Source organism: Periplaneta americana, chromosome 3 (assembly GCF_040183065.1).
Source record: "Periplaneta americana isolate PAMFEO1 chromosome 3, P.americana_PAMFEO1_priV1, whole genome shotgun sequence".
Classification (NCBI taxonomy): Eukaryota; Metazoa; Arthropoda; class Insecta; order Blattodea; family Blattidae; genus Periplaneta; species Periplaneta americana.
This window is the reverse complement of record NC_091119.1, coordinates 176,629,965-176,646,114: the sequence shown is the minus strand read 5'-3', so window position 1 is coordinate 176,646,114 and position 16,150 is coordinate 176,629,965. Positions and strand designations below refer to the sequence as shown.

Sequence of the window (16,150 nt, the reverse complement as noted above, 5' to 3'; positions counted from 1 at the left end):
GAAATCCTGTCTATTTCGGAACAATTTATTGGTCCCGGCGAAATTTGTATGTATTATGCGTAATTTTTCCTGAATGAAACGGAAACTGTCCAACGCGGAAACGGAAACTGTCTGCTACTGTTCAAAACGGAAACAATATTTTCTACACACTATAGTTTGTAACTATATTTTGAAACAGCGTGTAATTTCAAGGAATATACGAAATATGTAGGTCACTAAGATAAAAACAAATTTTCTTTGCAAAATTTTAGAGGGCACGAGGGTGTGTTGGCCTGTCGGTCATAAATTTTATTACCCTGTTGACTAGGCAGACGAGTCCCTTCAAAGATTTTCAATGCTTCACACCCGTATACTCTCGTTGCTAAACAGAGCGCAAGTGTAGTGTTTTCCAGGTTTAAAAAAAAAATTGCATAAAATGTGCCATTAACAATAAGTGATGAAGTAAAAGTTATCGAGATAAAGGAAAATTAGAAACAAAGACTATGTGAAATAATATTGACGTACAGTTGTGGAAAACTCAGTTGTGACACTTTAAAAAATAAAGATCATAATGAGTGAGTGGCGTGTGGCCAATATTGGTGACACAAAAGGAACCAGAAAGCAACTGTTTATGTGGAAATAAATTAACTGTTTTCATAATTTTATCATCATTTTTTTTTGCATCATAATTTTTGGAAAAAAAAAAAAATTATGATGCAATATAAACCTAGAGGACATCGTCGACCAGGAAGACCGTTAAGAAGACTGCTAGATGGGGCCGAAACAGGTCTACAGAGGCCTAATTCGTGAAGGATGATGATGATGATGATGATGATGATGATGATGATAAATTAACTGTTGTGGGAGTGGGTTCTTCATGGCCTTTCAAAGAACATGCCAATTTCTGGATCTATTCTGCAAAGCAAGGTATTGAACTGGGAAAGAAATGAAATAAACCAGAATTCAAGGCTTCTAATAGATGGCTCCTAGTCCAATTAATTAATAATGTGCAGTGATATGCAGTACAGTATTAGAGTATAGTGTTAGATATTAAATAGAATGAGATTAGTAAACTTTAGTAATGTTTAATAACTAATGAGTGAGTTACGATAATATTTATACAGTAAATGAGATTTTAATCAAGATGATTCACCGACACAATAAGCGACAGAAAGCTGATTTAATGTGATTAGTGTTAAGTGGAATATTTTGTACTTCTTGCAGTTTGCGGCATGCCATTTTGTTTTTCATGTACATGAATGACAAAATATTCCATTTTAATGTCACACCTGAATAATACGGAAACCTGTCCACAACGGAAAAAAAATTAGGACCATGTCACTTCCGTCTTGAACAGGTTTCACTGTACTTTATATTTCTGTTTTCTGAATGAGGATGCGATCTTGTGTGTGTTTTTGTTTCGTGTGTTAGCGTGATGTATTTCTTGTGTTTTTGTGTTTGTGTTGTGTTTTTGTGTTTGTTGAGTTTTTGTTTTGTCTTCCTTATGATGTTGTCTATAATGTTTGGGTTGTAACCATCTTTCCATGTCATTGTGCTTTTTTCCTGTAAACGGGCCCAGGGAAAATCACTTTCTGGATGGTCTTGTAATTGCGGTCGAGTGGCCAAAATTTTTAGTGTAGGTTTACTATTTGTGTTGCTACCAGACGTTCTGTCTACTGCTGCGGTAGACATCTTCAGTGGCAAGGTACACGCGAGCGAAATGATGTCCTCGACGTACCAGTAGTTAAAGAAATAGATATAGCAGAATGAATATAGTTTTTTAGATTCAAAATACTAATTACAATATTTCTACTTTGGAACCTCAAATTATGTTCTATAAAATTCACCGCTTAGACCAGTGATGTCAAAGCAAGCACATTTTCTGACCTTGACGTCGTGCGCGGGCAGCAAGCGCTAAGTATGGAAAGAGGAAGAGTTGTGTATATGAATAAGCAACCTGTTGGATTCAGAAAACAGTGGCGCACAAACTTCAAATGGAACGTGAAATTTTAAACAAAAGTACTAACACTGATTCCGTAATATTGCACCTGTGTTTTAAATCTTAATAACATAATAGAGAGTTAAGAAGGAATATTCACTTAAATTCCATAGTAGTATAATATTATACTGTATTAAGTAGATGAAACACAACATTCATAAAGAAAGTGATATTCCAAAGAAAGAGATTGAGTATGACATGATAAGTTGGAATTTATATTGATGGTATCTTTAGCCTTACAAAAGTAATCAATAAACTAATGAAAACAATATTACAGTACAAAGCAAAGTTACTTAGGTACTGTATCTGGTTTAAGTGTAACTAGTATTACATAACAAAACTCTTATCGCATTATGCTTTTAAGGTGATATTTGTGAGCAACTTCCTATCATCAGAATATTAAATTATTTTTTCGCAATGTGCTGAAGCTATAGAGGTGACATTTTTACAACACATGGGCACGTATCTTTTGCTTATGATGTAACAGTAGTTGCTGTGTTAATTCATTTCCTTACAAACAATTTCCATGCGAATATTTTCAAAATTTTCAATACACTATCTTCAGTAATACATATATACGGTATATTAGATTTACGAAAACATTCTGTAAGGCTACTAAATAAATAGGCCTATACCTGAAAATTTCACTTTTCTATACGAAAAGTTGAGAAAATATTTATTTTCAATAAAAAGATTAAACTTGTGAAAAATGAGCATTAAAATTAAAACTTACATTCTTATAATGCACTTATACTTCTCAGGCAAATCTAAAAATTAACATGGATACAGTTTTAATAAGTTCTCGTCCCTTTATCCATTGAATCAGTGCTGGCCATCCCTGAATATAGCTCGACCAAGCGGTATATACTACCTCTCTCGTCTGTCTCTTTCCTTTCCGCTGTAAAGCGCTCAGGCTCTCCTCAGCTCTAAAGCGCTCGCTTGCTTCTATGGGCATCAATTGACATCACTGGCTTGGGCGAATATAAACTTGAAATTTCCAGGTATTTAAATAGAATAATTAACACCTAAGAATCCCCCGCTTCATCACCATAAAAGTGTATGTCAGTTAAAATGATATTACAAAGAAAGGAGTGGTGCATTAATTCAATGACATCGAAGAGCATCATTAAACGGATTGACCTGACACTTATATAGAATTTTAACGTCAACAAGACAAAGTGAAGCGTGACACGAGGGACGTGGCTCAGCTAAAAAGCCTTTAATCCTTTACCTCTCAATCATACCGACACTACAAATCAATTGTTTCCCTATCAACACTGGGATTTGCACTGTGAATCTACTCAAATATGAATTACGGACTACATTCAGTCTCTCATAAATGCATTACGCTTGTACAAACATCAGTATATATTACAAATAGAAATCAGATAAAATGCAGACTTTTCAATAGGTTAACTCTAGTATGAAATATGCATAGACAATAATATGACGCTGTTAAGGATTTTTGATGTCGGAAAATCACAGATTGAATTTTTTTTTTGTAGAACCTCGCATATTCCACATCTCAAAACAATATGTTTATGTGTACAGGTTATTTTCGTAAAATTCTGTGGAAAAGAGAGTAGCAGAAGGGGATATCGTTGGCTTACAAGTAAAACGCATTAAGTAAAAAACATTATTTGTTAGAAAAAAGGCGTTTTGAAAGGTCTGAACAAAACTGAATCCTCAAAATGTTAATTTCAGTAAGTTGTCTTTCTTTAGGTGTATTTAATTTTGTAATTCTAATTTTATACATATACATTATATAGCGTAGATCAGACCTGCACAAACAGCGCTCAACGAGCGCTCGCGCTCCTTCGGAGCGGGACAGCGGTGTTTACCGCTCGCCGAAACAGAGAGTAAGATACGTCAGAATGACATAGACTTGCTATAGATAGAGGAGAGGGAAATGACCACTCAGCTATCTAGTGGAGTGCAGTGTGTAGGCCTATTCTCAGTAACTGTTTCACGTTGCTTACCTACTGCTACAGTATAGTATGGACATAACATTTAAAATTTAGGCCTAACAATTTACAGCTCGAACTTACTGATCTTCAATGTGACCTAAGGGCTAAAGATCGTTTGAATAATACTACTAGCCTGGTTGAGTTTTACAAGACTAAACATTAGCAATAATAACTACGACTACACAGGCTGTCTGTGAAAATGATTGCTATGTTTGGCTCAACATTTATATTTGTGAGTAACTGTTTTCTATAATCAACTTTAATAACGGCAGACATCGAACATCTGTAACTGATGTTTCATTATGATCAGTAGGCTACTGTTCCTTTCAGCTGCCAACAGCATAAAACCTCGTTTTGATGTACTGATAAATAAAAATATAACAAAAAATGATATTGTACATTTAAGTAGCTATAGAATTTCTATTACTTCTGCAAAATAAATATTTCTTTATTAATTAATAATAGTCCAAGATAGTTTTGCAAACACTGAACGGGAATTCATTTCATAAGCACTCTTCTAGTACTGTACTTCCTTTTATGTATATTTTGTACGAGATCACCCCTTCTTCCAGTCCACCCTTATACAGAGCGCAGCTAATATCTGCATTCCGCTAGTGAGCTGTGAGCCGGCTCGGATAGCGCAAACCTTATACAGGCCTGGCATAGATGAAGATAATTGTGAACAGGGAATAATTGTAAACAAATGCTGTGATAAATACAGAACTGTCACTATAAAGATTTTAATTCGGGGGAAAAATTAAATTAACATGTCGGCTAACCCACAAAGCAGTTTGGCGCCAAATAGGAGTAACTGCTTAGTTGTGAACGAAAGTTTTGTAAGAGTCTACAAAAAAAGTGGAGAAAGAATTTGCTTCACCTTCATTTTTGGCATTGTAAGTAAACGTACAATGCTATTTTTTTAAGAATATGTTGTTTTTATGAGTAATGTATAGTAGTTAAAATTTATTAGAATGGTTTTGAGAACTCCCATAACCTCAGTTCATTAAATTATGACGTGTTTACATTTGCCCCTGAAGCTGTAGTCGGGTGGTCCGGCGATAGTGAGATATTTTTTTTCTCCTATATAAGTTATAGTATAGTTTCAGTTTAGATATTTCTATATTTCTTTGAGATGTCTGTTTAACCTACGCCACAGAGATCAGCGAACCGCGTAATAGGTTCTTTATTCACTCAGTCTGACAGGCGCCTAACGCTTTTAAAACCAGTAGACGCGAGGTAGGTTACTGAACTTTAGTATAGCATAAAGGGGTTTTTCCTGTCTAGGAACGCGTTGGTAGCGTTGTTTGTATCTGGCAAACAATAGTAGCGTCTGGTGAGCGCGTCACCTTAGTGAGCATTTAAAAGGACGTGAGCCGAGAGCGTGACCAACAGACGATTGCCGGCCTGTGAGCCGAGTGTGTATTTTCGGAGACGATTACCGGCCTGTGAGCCGAGCGTGTATTTTCTCAGAATATTACCGGCTAGTGAGCCGATCGTGTGTTTTGGTCAGAAGATTGCCGGCCAGTGGCGTGTTTACTCACTTATATAGTCTACGGCCTGTGAGCCGATCGCGTGAGTATTAATAATATTTCCGGCACTTGTTCCGATCGTGTATATCTTATCATTCTCCGTTTCCCAGCCGAACGAAGTGATAAAGTGTAGATTTCGCACCTTTTAGCTTTGTGATTTACTCAATAAGCTGACGGCAGCGATTTTAAACTGGCGTTAGACGAGACGCCGAAAACACACGGAATGACAACAGCCAGTATTCCGTCGCTTGGACTCAAGCAAGGGAAGTGAGCCGAATAAATACACATAGTGGAACTTTACCCCTTGGTTTCTTTTCGTGGGAATTACCAACATCACATTACATCCTACGCCCACAAAACCACAAGGTCCCTGAGAAGAGATCTCCTCTACCGGGGGACAAGATCCTCCATCACCCACCGACGTATGACTGAGTTAGTGGACTTCTCCTCTGCCGGCGGCGCGACAGAGAAGAAGATAAACAACGTGTGCCACCAGGTAAAACCCGTCGCAAATGGCGCCCAACGTGGGGCTACGAGAATAAAAACAACATCGCGTGGCTACGAGAATAAAAACAACATCGCGTGGCTACGAGAATAAAAACAACATCGCGTGGCTACGAGAATAAAAACAACATCGCGTGGCTACGAGAATAAAAACAACATCGCGTGGCTACGAGAATAAAAACAACATCGCGTGGCTACGAGAATAAAAACAACATCGCGTGGCTACGAGAATAAAAACAACATCGCGTGGCTACGAGAATAAAAACAACATCGCGTGGCTACGAGAATAAAAACAACATCGCGTGGCTACGAGAATAAAAACAACAACGCGTGGCTACGAGAATAAAAACAACAACGCGTGGCTACGAGAATCAACAATACCACCGAGGCGTCGGGACGAGAACAACAGTAGCAGCAGCAACGTGATTATCGTCAGTACTAGACGACAGCAGAGAGGCTGACGCAGCATCCCCGCCGAGACAACGAGAGCGGCGACACCGAGGGTGGCGAAATCATCACGGCTACGCGGGACGAGTAGGGTCGACGCTACATCGAGGAGGAAGACAACGTTGATGGTAATATTTTGGAGGGTTATACATGTATGAACTTTCTTTGTGTGTAGGGAGGATAACATTTATTAACGCATAATTCTGTGTAGGGTTGTACGTATATTTATGTCTGTGTGTGTATAATATTTTGGAGGGGATCGTTATTGTGTGATCTGTATATAGGTTATGGCATATCCAGATGTTATTAAGGAATAGGAGAATTGAGACCGAAGGGACGGAGAGTGAGAGGAAAATAATAAGTAGAGAGAATAGAGGGATGGAGAACGTAGGAGACAGCGAAATGGAGGGAAGATTAGAATTGGAGAGCAGTATGGGGGACGACGAGATCATAGGAAATAGCGAAGAAACCCAGCAATGTAGCGAGAAGGAAAAGGGAGAAGAAGGGACGATGCTAGGACAGCTAGGAATTTTAATGAAACATATTACAGAGCAATTGAAACAGAGTACAGAACAAATGAAGCAGAATTTCGACAAAATGAAACAGGATAATTCAGAACAAATGAAAAAAATGGATGAAAGATTAGGTCAGAGTACAGAACAAATGAAAAAAATGGATGAGAGGTTAGGTCAAAGTACTGAGCACGCGAAGCAAATGTCAGAACAATTTAAGCAAAATTTTGAACAAATGAAACAAGATAACTCAGAACAAATGAAAAAAATGGATGAGAGGTTAGGTCAAAGTACTGAGGAAGCGAAGCAAATTTCAGAACAATTTAAGCGAAATTTTGAACAAATGAAACAAGATAGTTCAGAACAGTTTAAGCAAAATTTTGAACAAATGAAACAGGATAATTCAGAGCAATTGAAACAGAGTTTGAGACAGATGGATGAAAGATTAGGTCAAAGTACTGAGCAAGCGAAGCAAATTTCAGAACAAATAAAGCAAATAGATGAGAGGCTAGGCCAAAAGACTGAACAACTGATGAGGCAGATGGACAGCAAACTATCAGAAATGGAGAGTAGGATGGGAGAAAATTCCAGAGAGATTAGGGAACAGGTAAACCAGCTGATAGAGAGTCAAATAGGAAACTTGGAGGGAAAGATAGCAGACAATAATACGGAAATAGAAAGTCAACTAGGCGTCGTAGTAGATAAGATGGCAGAGAACATGAGGGAACTAGAGGAGAAGGTGAGGAACAGCACAATTGCTGAGAACGAAAAGACGAGATCGGCCATAGAAGGAACGGTAGATGAGAGGTTACAAGGGGTGGATCGAGAGATGGAGGCGATTAGGCGAGTAGTGAGAGACCAGGGAAAGGAAGAGAGAGAACGCTTAGAGAGTTTAGAATCAAGATGGAATTCGATGCAAGATAGGATCCATGGAGTCACTGTCGATAATTCAATTAGCGAACCGAGCGTGAGCGGAACGCCTAGCGGGAGCAATAGTATGGGATTAGGAAATATAGTAGGAGGTAGTAACATAAGTGATCATGTGGTAGGAGAGAACCAAGACCCACGAAATCAGGAACAATGTAATTTAAATATTGTAAACGAGAGGTCATCTTTAGGTCGCCCACAGTATCCCACGCATATCATTAATGAAATCGGTTATCCCGTATTTGATGAGGTGGAATTCTCAAACCCTCACTGTTATATCCGCGAATTGGAAACGTATTTTCACGTGAAAGGGGTACCAGAGGAACTAAAAATGACCGTCGTGAGAAAAAGTCTGAGAGGACGGCCACTTAATTGGGTTCTCGTAGCTTTAGACGCACAAGTTAGTTATGGAGAATTCAAAACAAAGTTCTCTGACCGGTATTGGGGGCAGAGGCAACAGCAGAAAATCAGAAAAGAAATCAATGATAGTAGGTTTGATGCTAAGAAAGGCATATCGATGATTGATTACTTTATGGAGCTTGTCAAAAAGGGAAAGAGTCTAAATCCACCAATGCCAGATTCTGAATTGATACAAACTATCATATCCCATTACCCGGAAAATATTAGGTATAATTTAATTATCGCGGGACCACGAGATTTTGGGGAGACCATCGACCTCCTGACCGCGCTAGACAGTTCTGATATGACACACAATGGAGGCGAAAGTTATGACGCAACTAATTGTGTAGAGAAGAGAACGCAGGGTTATTCCAGCCACTCGAAGGCGGAGAGAGGGGCACATGGCACCCTCTCACCACCTCGAGGAAACATGAATGTAAATAGTTGGGCAGTTGACAGACAACCAGGCTATGGGTATAATAATAATAATAGTCGGGGTCAAAGTGGTACTGTCAGTCCAAACCGAAATAGGAGGGGTATTCAACCTGTCAGAAATATGTACAACCGCAATAATCCTGGTGTTGACCGCGGTAGCGGAAGTAATGTAAATAGGATGAGAAATAATGGGGGCGGACCAGTCCGCAGAATTAATCACATAAGATGGTATACGGATAGAGAGGCAAATGTGCACCCTAGGGACAGCAACCCACCCCACTGGATAAGGAATAGGAGATACAGGCAAGGATTCTGGCAGCCTAATTTTGGTAGGGGCTGGAATGATAGGAGAGACTGGCGGAGACAAAAACAAGAAAGGGACCGCAGAAATGCATTAATGGTAGCAGCGCAACAGGTAGACAATAGGATGCCAGCCACGCGTAGCGACGAGTGTGACAGATCAGCAAGTCCGGGTAGAGATCCTTCAGTTTGGAGACCATACCTGCGAAGTGAAGGACCTAGACAACAACAAGGTTCTAGGTAAATACTATAAACAGCTGCTAAGACCATTCCGGCAAGACAATGTAAATATAGATACGTAAGTTGGAATGGGGAGCTAGACTCTATTGTGAAAAGGCAGGATACTAATGTACAGTGCGGCGCAGTGTAACTGCGTACGCAAGACGGATGCGTGATTGAATAATGTGTGACACTGTAAATAAGAATCTTATGAATTTTGTAGATAATGTATGTAAATAGTGTGAGGGATGATTAACAAGTATGCTTGAATAATGACTGTGTGCACAGAGAGATTGTTTAAAAACATATATGTCATGTTTATTTTAGAATTTGTATAGCTGAGCAAGATGGCGTGTATCCTGGCTGATCGCGATAGGAATAACGGTAGAATGGCATTGTCGAAGGCGAGATTTCCCAACAATGAAAATTCTTTAGGGGAATTTCCATTGTTGAGAAAGGGGCATTTGAAGCTGTAGTCGGGTGGTCCGGCGATAGTGAGATATTTTTTTTCTCCTATATAAGTTATAGTATAGTTTCAGTTTAGATATTTCTATATTTCTTTGAGATGTCTGTTTAACCTACGCCACAGAGATCAGCGAACCGCGTAATAGGTTCTTTATTCACTCAGTCTGACAGGCGCCTAACGCTTTTAAAACCAGTAGACGCGAGGTAGGTTACTGAACTTTAGTATAGCATAAAGGGGTTTTTCCTGTCTAGGAACGCGTTGGTAGCGTTGTTTGTATCTGGCAAACAATAGTAGCGTCTGGTGAGCGCGTCACCTTAGTGAGCATTTAAAAGGACGTGAGCCGAGAGCGTGACCAACAGACGATTGCCGGCCTGTGAGCCGAGTGTGTATTTTCGGAGACGATTACCGGCCTGTGAGCCGAGCGTGTATTTTCTCAGAATATTACCGGCTAGTGAGCCGATCGTGTGTTTTGGTCAGAAGATTGCCGGCCAGTGGCGTGTTTACTCACTTATATAGTCTACGGCCTGTGAGCCGATCGCGTGAGTATTAATAATATTTCCGGCACTTGTTCCGATCGTGTATATCTTATCATTCTCCGTTTCCCAGCCGAACGAAGTGATAAAGTGTAGATTTCGCACCTTTTAGCTTTGTGATTTACTCAATAAGCTGACGGCAGCGATTTTAAACTGGCGTTAGACGAGACGCCGAAAACACACGGAATGACAACAGCCAGTATTCCGTCGCTTGGACTCAAGCAAGGGAAGTGAGCCGAATAAATACACATAGTGGAACTTTACCCCTTGGTTTCTTTTCGTGGGAATTACCAACATCACATTACATCCTACGCCCACAAAACCACAAGGTCCCTGAGAAGAGATCTCCTCTACCGGGGGACAAGATCCTCCATCACCCACCGACGTATGACTGAGTTAGTGGACTTCTCCTCTGCCGGCGGCGCGACAGAGAAGAAGATAAACAACGTGTGCCACCAGGTAAAACCCGTCGCACCCCATAGTTTTAATTGCTTGGAGGTAATTGTAAATATGTTTTTCTGCGGTTACATTTTGTACTTTTCAGTAATCAAAGAGACCCCCACCCAACTACACTGTAGAGGATCTAGAGAGGGTTGTTACAGATGTGAAAAATAGTAACTACAGTTATCGTGAAGCTCAGGAGAGGTACTGAGTTCCTATATCGTCATATATTATAGGTTAAAGGGAGAAATGTACCAGTGACCAAAATTGGAGATGAAAGGAGTACAGCTCTTTCTTCTGAAACAGAACAAAAAATGTTCAGTGTCTGACAGCCCGTGCGAAAATTGGTGTTTACAATTACCCCTTTCTCAAAGGGTTAATGTAAACAGGTGGGGTAAATGTAAACTAGCAATTAAAAGATAAAAAAGGTCAACCTTATTATTTTAAATCCATTTTCAAGGAAAAGAAAGATCTAAAACTATTACAATATTTCTTTGCCATGCTTACCGTTACTGAGGGTTGTGTAATGTTGAAATATATTTGAAATCAGTGAAACGTGTTTACAGTTACCCTGGTCTATCCTACATTATACAGGGTGATTTACGAAGATTTATCGTTTATTTCCGAAGACAGTCTGGGCAAAAAATGTCCTATAAACATGTGTCTTAATCACAATATTTTCAGAGTTACACTAATTTGAAGTTGTTAGTAGAAAAACCTTTTTTCTTTAGTTTTTAGAGTAAAAGAATATTACAAATAGAGAATTAACTATTCAGAAGTATCATTTCTTTAATTGGCCAATATTCTGAAGGTAAAAATTTGTTGTTAATTGTTTTGTACAGATTACATTATTCTTACACACTTATCATAACAATTGTTACGAATCATACGACTCTATGAACTTGATTCTTTACAGTTTAATTCTGCATCCTAATGTACAATCTTAACAAGAGTGGCCTGATTTGTAACATTTCTTATGATAAATGCGTAAGCATAATGTAATTTTATACTTAAAAATCGAAAACAAAATTCTGTAAGAAGTAACTGTGGAATTCACAACACATTTTTAGCTTCAGAGTAAAAGAAACGATACTCCTGAATAGTTTATACTTTATCTGCAATATTCTTTTACCCATAAAACAAAATAATAATGGTATTATACAAACAACTTCAAATTAGTTAGAAATGTTTGTAGGTTTTTCTTGTCTCCATGTCTTTAATGCCACATGATAGGCATTGATTAAGAATACATATTTCACATGTAAACGTTGTGGACACAGTCTGTACATGTACAGTAGTGGAAAAAATACCAGACCGACCCATGTAGCTGATTTCAGAGCCTTGTTCATTCCAGAGCACGATAGACCAGTAACTAAGACTTTCGTGGTTCGAATCCTACCTGGGAAGGAAACTTGTTTTTGTTCCTTATTCAAATTTATTCCCAATAATTTACGATTACAGCGACATTTTACACTTAATTAACTTATTATTCCTAGGACATGAATTTTACCATCAATCAAAATGTATTGGGAATAAATTTGAATAAGGAACAAAAATGTTTCCTTCCTAGGCAGGATTCGAACCACAAGTCTTAGTTACCAGTCTGTCGTGCTCTGGAGTGAACAAGGCTCTGAAATCAGCTACAAAGTTCAGTCCGGTTTTTTTGCCACTACTGTACACATCTATAAACATATTATAAATGGGTAAGTAAATAAATGATGGAAAATACAATAATAAATTGAATCACAGTAAAAATATTATTTACACGGGCTACATCTAGTTTTGTTTCGGCATGTTGACTGCCTTACTCACTAAAAGCAGACCTGAACTATGTGTCTGGGGTTCATTGCCACTGATCTAAACCTCATACTGTTGAAGATTGCTTGGTGACTTTAAGTAACCAAACGCAGGACTCTAGTAATGTCTACATTAGGCATTTCAGCCCGAAGGAGCAGAAACCATGCTCGGGCGCAGTTCAGTTTAATTATACAAAATATTTCACAAAATTGAAGAATGTTCATTGAGCACAATAATAGTAATATAAAGTAAAATATAGAACCTAGATATGCCCTCCATTGCATGATATGAATTGTGTTATTTATGCAATGTTGGGTACGTTGAGGCCTAATGTGGGTAAAACTGCTATTCTTTTAGAGTGTATTTACAGATCACTGAAAAATAATTGGCAAATGTTTCCATGTTATAGTAATATGCGTTACAAGAGCGGTATGTTGACGTTTTCATGTTCGCGGAAAAGATTGAAAAAGCGAAACGTAGTTGAGCTTTTTTAATTTCCGAGAACATGAAAACAAACATACCGCTCGTGTATCGTACATTATTTTGTGCGAAGATCGTTTATTACATACCTGAAAGAGGAATTTCTAATTAGTTGCAATGAAATCTCCATCTTGGTTTCTGTTCAATGACGGCAAATTTGCAAAACAAAAATATCTATCTTCAACATTGTTGCTTTAAAATGTTTTCTGTGTTTACTATACTCCAGCAGGCCGTGATATACGTCTGTCTTTTTTTTTCCCCAGTCTATAAATCTTGTTGATTTTTTCAGGGCTTCCTTAATGTTACTTGCATAACTTTAGTGGAGTTGTAGAGTTTACTTAATTTTTGCAAATATTTAAAAACAATAATTAACAGTGCAATTAAGTGAAACTGCAATAGTAAGTTTCGAATTTATAATTATTACTATGTTGAACGTCTCTAAAAATAATATGTTAAAAGCCTAAAGCAGTAAAATCAATATGTCACTTAAGCGATAAGAAGAGGGAAATTGTTATGTGTGTTAGGTTGGGAATACTGAATGTGGAATTTAAGACTTACAGCGGATTGGTTTTGTGCGGAAACCATGCAAATACGCACGATCTCGCACAAAAGAATTTTTGTTTTATATCCTCCCAAACGGATCACCCTGTATTTTCAGATAGGACGTGACGTGGGCTGCTGATCCGGAGCTGCATTCGGGCTTGGGTTGGATCCCCCTTTGGTCTTTGGTTTCTTCCGAGGTTTTCCATAGCAGTGGGACTGAAGCTGGATGGTCTATGGCGAGTCTATGGTGAGTCCTTGGCATCAACCCCTTTGATTTGATTACCTGGTTGGTTTATTACTAGGTTTTCCCCAACCAAAAGACAAATGCCGGGTAATATTTTGGCGAATCCTCGGACCTTACCTCATCTCACTACATCTCGCCAAAATATTGTAAAAAATTGCACAAAATTGTAAAAATTGTTGAAAATTACTAAATTGTAAAACTATAAAAATTTGTAAAAATTGTAATTGTAATATTGTAAAATTTTGACTTTTTCCACATCTTAAAGCTTCATTGCTCATGTAAGATCTATGGAATAAAATAAATGAATAAATGAAAATAAAAAAAAAACAATAGTTTATCGTAAGAGGACATTATATTATGTAACTTCTGGAAGGTACGTAATACCTATTGCACTTTGACCTTCATTGTCTATATAGGTTATCGATTGTATTTTGTCCTGATGTAATGAAACAGTTTGTATCCAGAGAGACTGCATTTCAGCGTTGAACCATATGTTTTATAATCCTTGTGACAGCGAAAAAGCAATCAGAGTAGCTGTTCGAAGTGACGACCCCCGACAGTGTTACAAACATTACAGCGACGCACCATAAAATTCCCGACTTTTATTAAGATTCACAGATGCGAATTGTAGCTTTTCATTTGTCGCCCTATTCTGTATAGTAAAACAAGTCTGGTCTGTTCAGAAGTGAATAATAATGTGTAACAAATAATAACACATTAATAATTAACTAAAATTATTATCTCCGTAAAGATTATTATTTTTTTGGTCCTACAGAATGCATCTGTTATGGTAACAATATTAGAGGAGGAAAATTTGCTCCGGCGCCGGGGATCGAATCCGGGTCCTTGGTTCTATGTACCAAGCGCTCTTACCATTGAGCTACGGCGAAGATCAATCCACAGCACCGGATCGAACCTCTCTCTTCCAGTGTTTTTTCTCTTTGTGGCCTGACTCCAAGTTGGGCATGTATGTCGACATTTTATATTAAGTCAACTGCCATTATACAAGGAGCGCACTCGGTTGAGTGACTTGGTGGCCGGGATTCCACAGTAATCTGTACAGTATGAAGATAAGTGTATTAAAGTGTCCAATCAAATGTAGCCTATATCAAGCAAAAATATTTTCTAATACGACAAAGTAAATTTTCTTCAATTGTTACTCCGTTTGTATACTCAGAAAATGTCAGTTTCATATACTCATATGAGGAAGTGCGCCTGTGTCCTGTCTAGTCTGCAAAACATTAAGGGTAATCGGTTTAAATTCGAACATGCGGTTGGATTCTCTACTTTGTCGGATTTTTCTGACCGGTCGAATCTAAACCGGTTGTAAGCCCTACTCTCTTCGTATCTATCCCAAACTCGTGTAAATCGTAGACAACTTAAAGTTCATTTATATGGTAAACCTCTGCAAATCAATACCAAGAAACAAAATGCATTTCTTAGTATTATTTTTTTAGTTGGTTATTTAATGACGCTGCATCAACTGCGAGGTTATTTACCGTCGATGTGATTGGTGATAGCGAGATGGTATTTGGCGAGATGAGGCCGAGGATTCGCCATAGATTACCTTATGGTTGGGGAAAACCTTGGAAAAAACTCAACCAGATAATCAGACCAAGCGGGGATCGAACCCGCGCCCGAGCTCAACTACAGATCTGCAGGCAAGTACCTTAACCGACTGAGCCACACCGGTGGCTTTGTTATTTTAATTATGATTTTAAGAACAGGGTGAATGGCAGGTAATTTTATATTACAAGAGCTTACCTTGTAGTCCAACCGTACTACCACTACCAGGTTTTAATAAAATTTGTCACAAAATAAGTAATTTTGATTTTACTTTGAGGTCTTCAATGGTAACAAGTAATAGATTCTGACCAATTTTTCTTAACATAAAAGTATGTACAGCTTTACCTAATCCCTTAAATCATACTAATTCAGCAAGGACGTCTTTTAGTTTGAAACTAATATCTACATATGAAGCGTCCAATTCCAAAACTGCCTCAATCCATTTTTTTTTAAATTGAGATAATGGCAGTTTCGTCATCTACCTAAATGTCTCTAGCAATTTTCTAATGAATGTTGTGCCTAAATTCCCTCTTTCCTTCCATAAATAAGCTTCAAATATGACGAACACTGCAAAGAATTAGGAAAAAAGTTATCAGTTTTTGGCGTTTCCTGAAAATTGTTAAGAATGGATGTAGAGAGTTTTGGAATTGGAGGCTTCATATATAATTTGAACTGGTAATGGCTGGACGGATTTTAATAAATTACCCCTCATTTTGAAGCTTGGAACTCAAAGTTTTTCGGAAAAATAGTAGTTTTCAGTGAAATGTCAATTTTTAAACATAATTTTCCTATTTTCCAAAATCCATCTGTCGTCAGTTTTGAGAACTAGCTAATAGCATTCACGGCCAACTTGATATTCCCTT

At 38.1% G+C, this 16,150-nt stretch overlaps 2 protein-coding genes across 4 annotated transcripts in view; one reads left to right on the top strand and one right to left on the bottom strand.

Annotated features, from left to right (window-relative positions):
- Nucleotides 1–16,150, bottom strand: part of LOC138696857 (zwei Ig domain protein zig-8-like) — a 1,911,002-nt gene that overhangs the window by 1,734,930 nt on the left and 159,922 nt on the right. The window lies entirely within an intron of this gene.
- LOC138696855 (uncharacterized) lies at nucleotides 6,210–9,849 on the top strand. The gene is made up of 2 exons (XM_069822303.1): nucleotides 6,210–7,071; nucleotides 7,387–9,849. Exons 1-2 carry the CDS (start codon nucleotides 6,726–6,728, stop codon nucleotides 9,240–9,242), a joined length of 2,202 nt encoding a protein of 733 aa, XP_069678404.1. The 5' UTR covers nucleotides 6,210–6,725; the 3' UTR covers nucleotides 9,243–9,849.

Bases quoted from the DNA above. Each gene is read 5' to 3' on its own strand.
- LOC138696855 (XM_069822303.1), top strand. From the start codon at position 6,726: ATGTTATTAAGGAATAGGAGAATTGAGACCGAAGGGACGGAGAGTGAG. The intron at 7,072-7,386 runs GTCAGAGTACAG...ATGAAAGATTAG, and splicing joins AAAAATGGATGAAAGATTAG to GTCAAAGTACTGAGCAAGCG.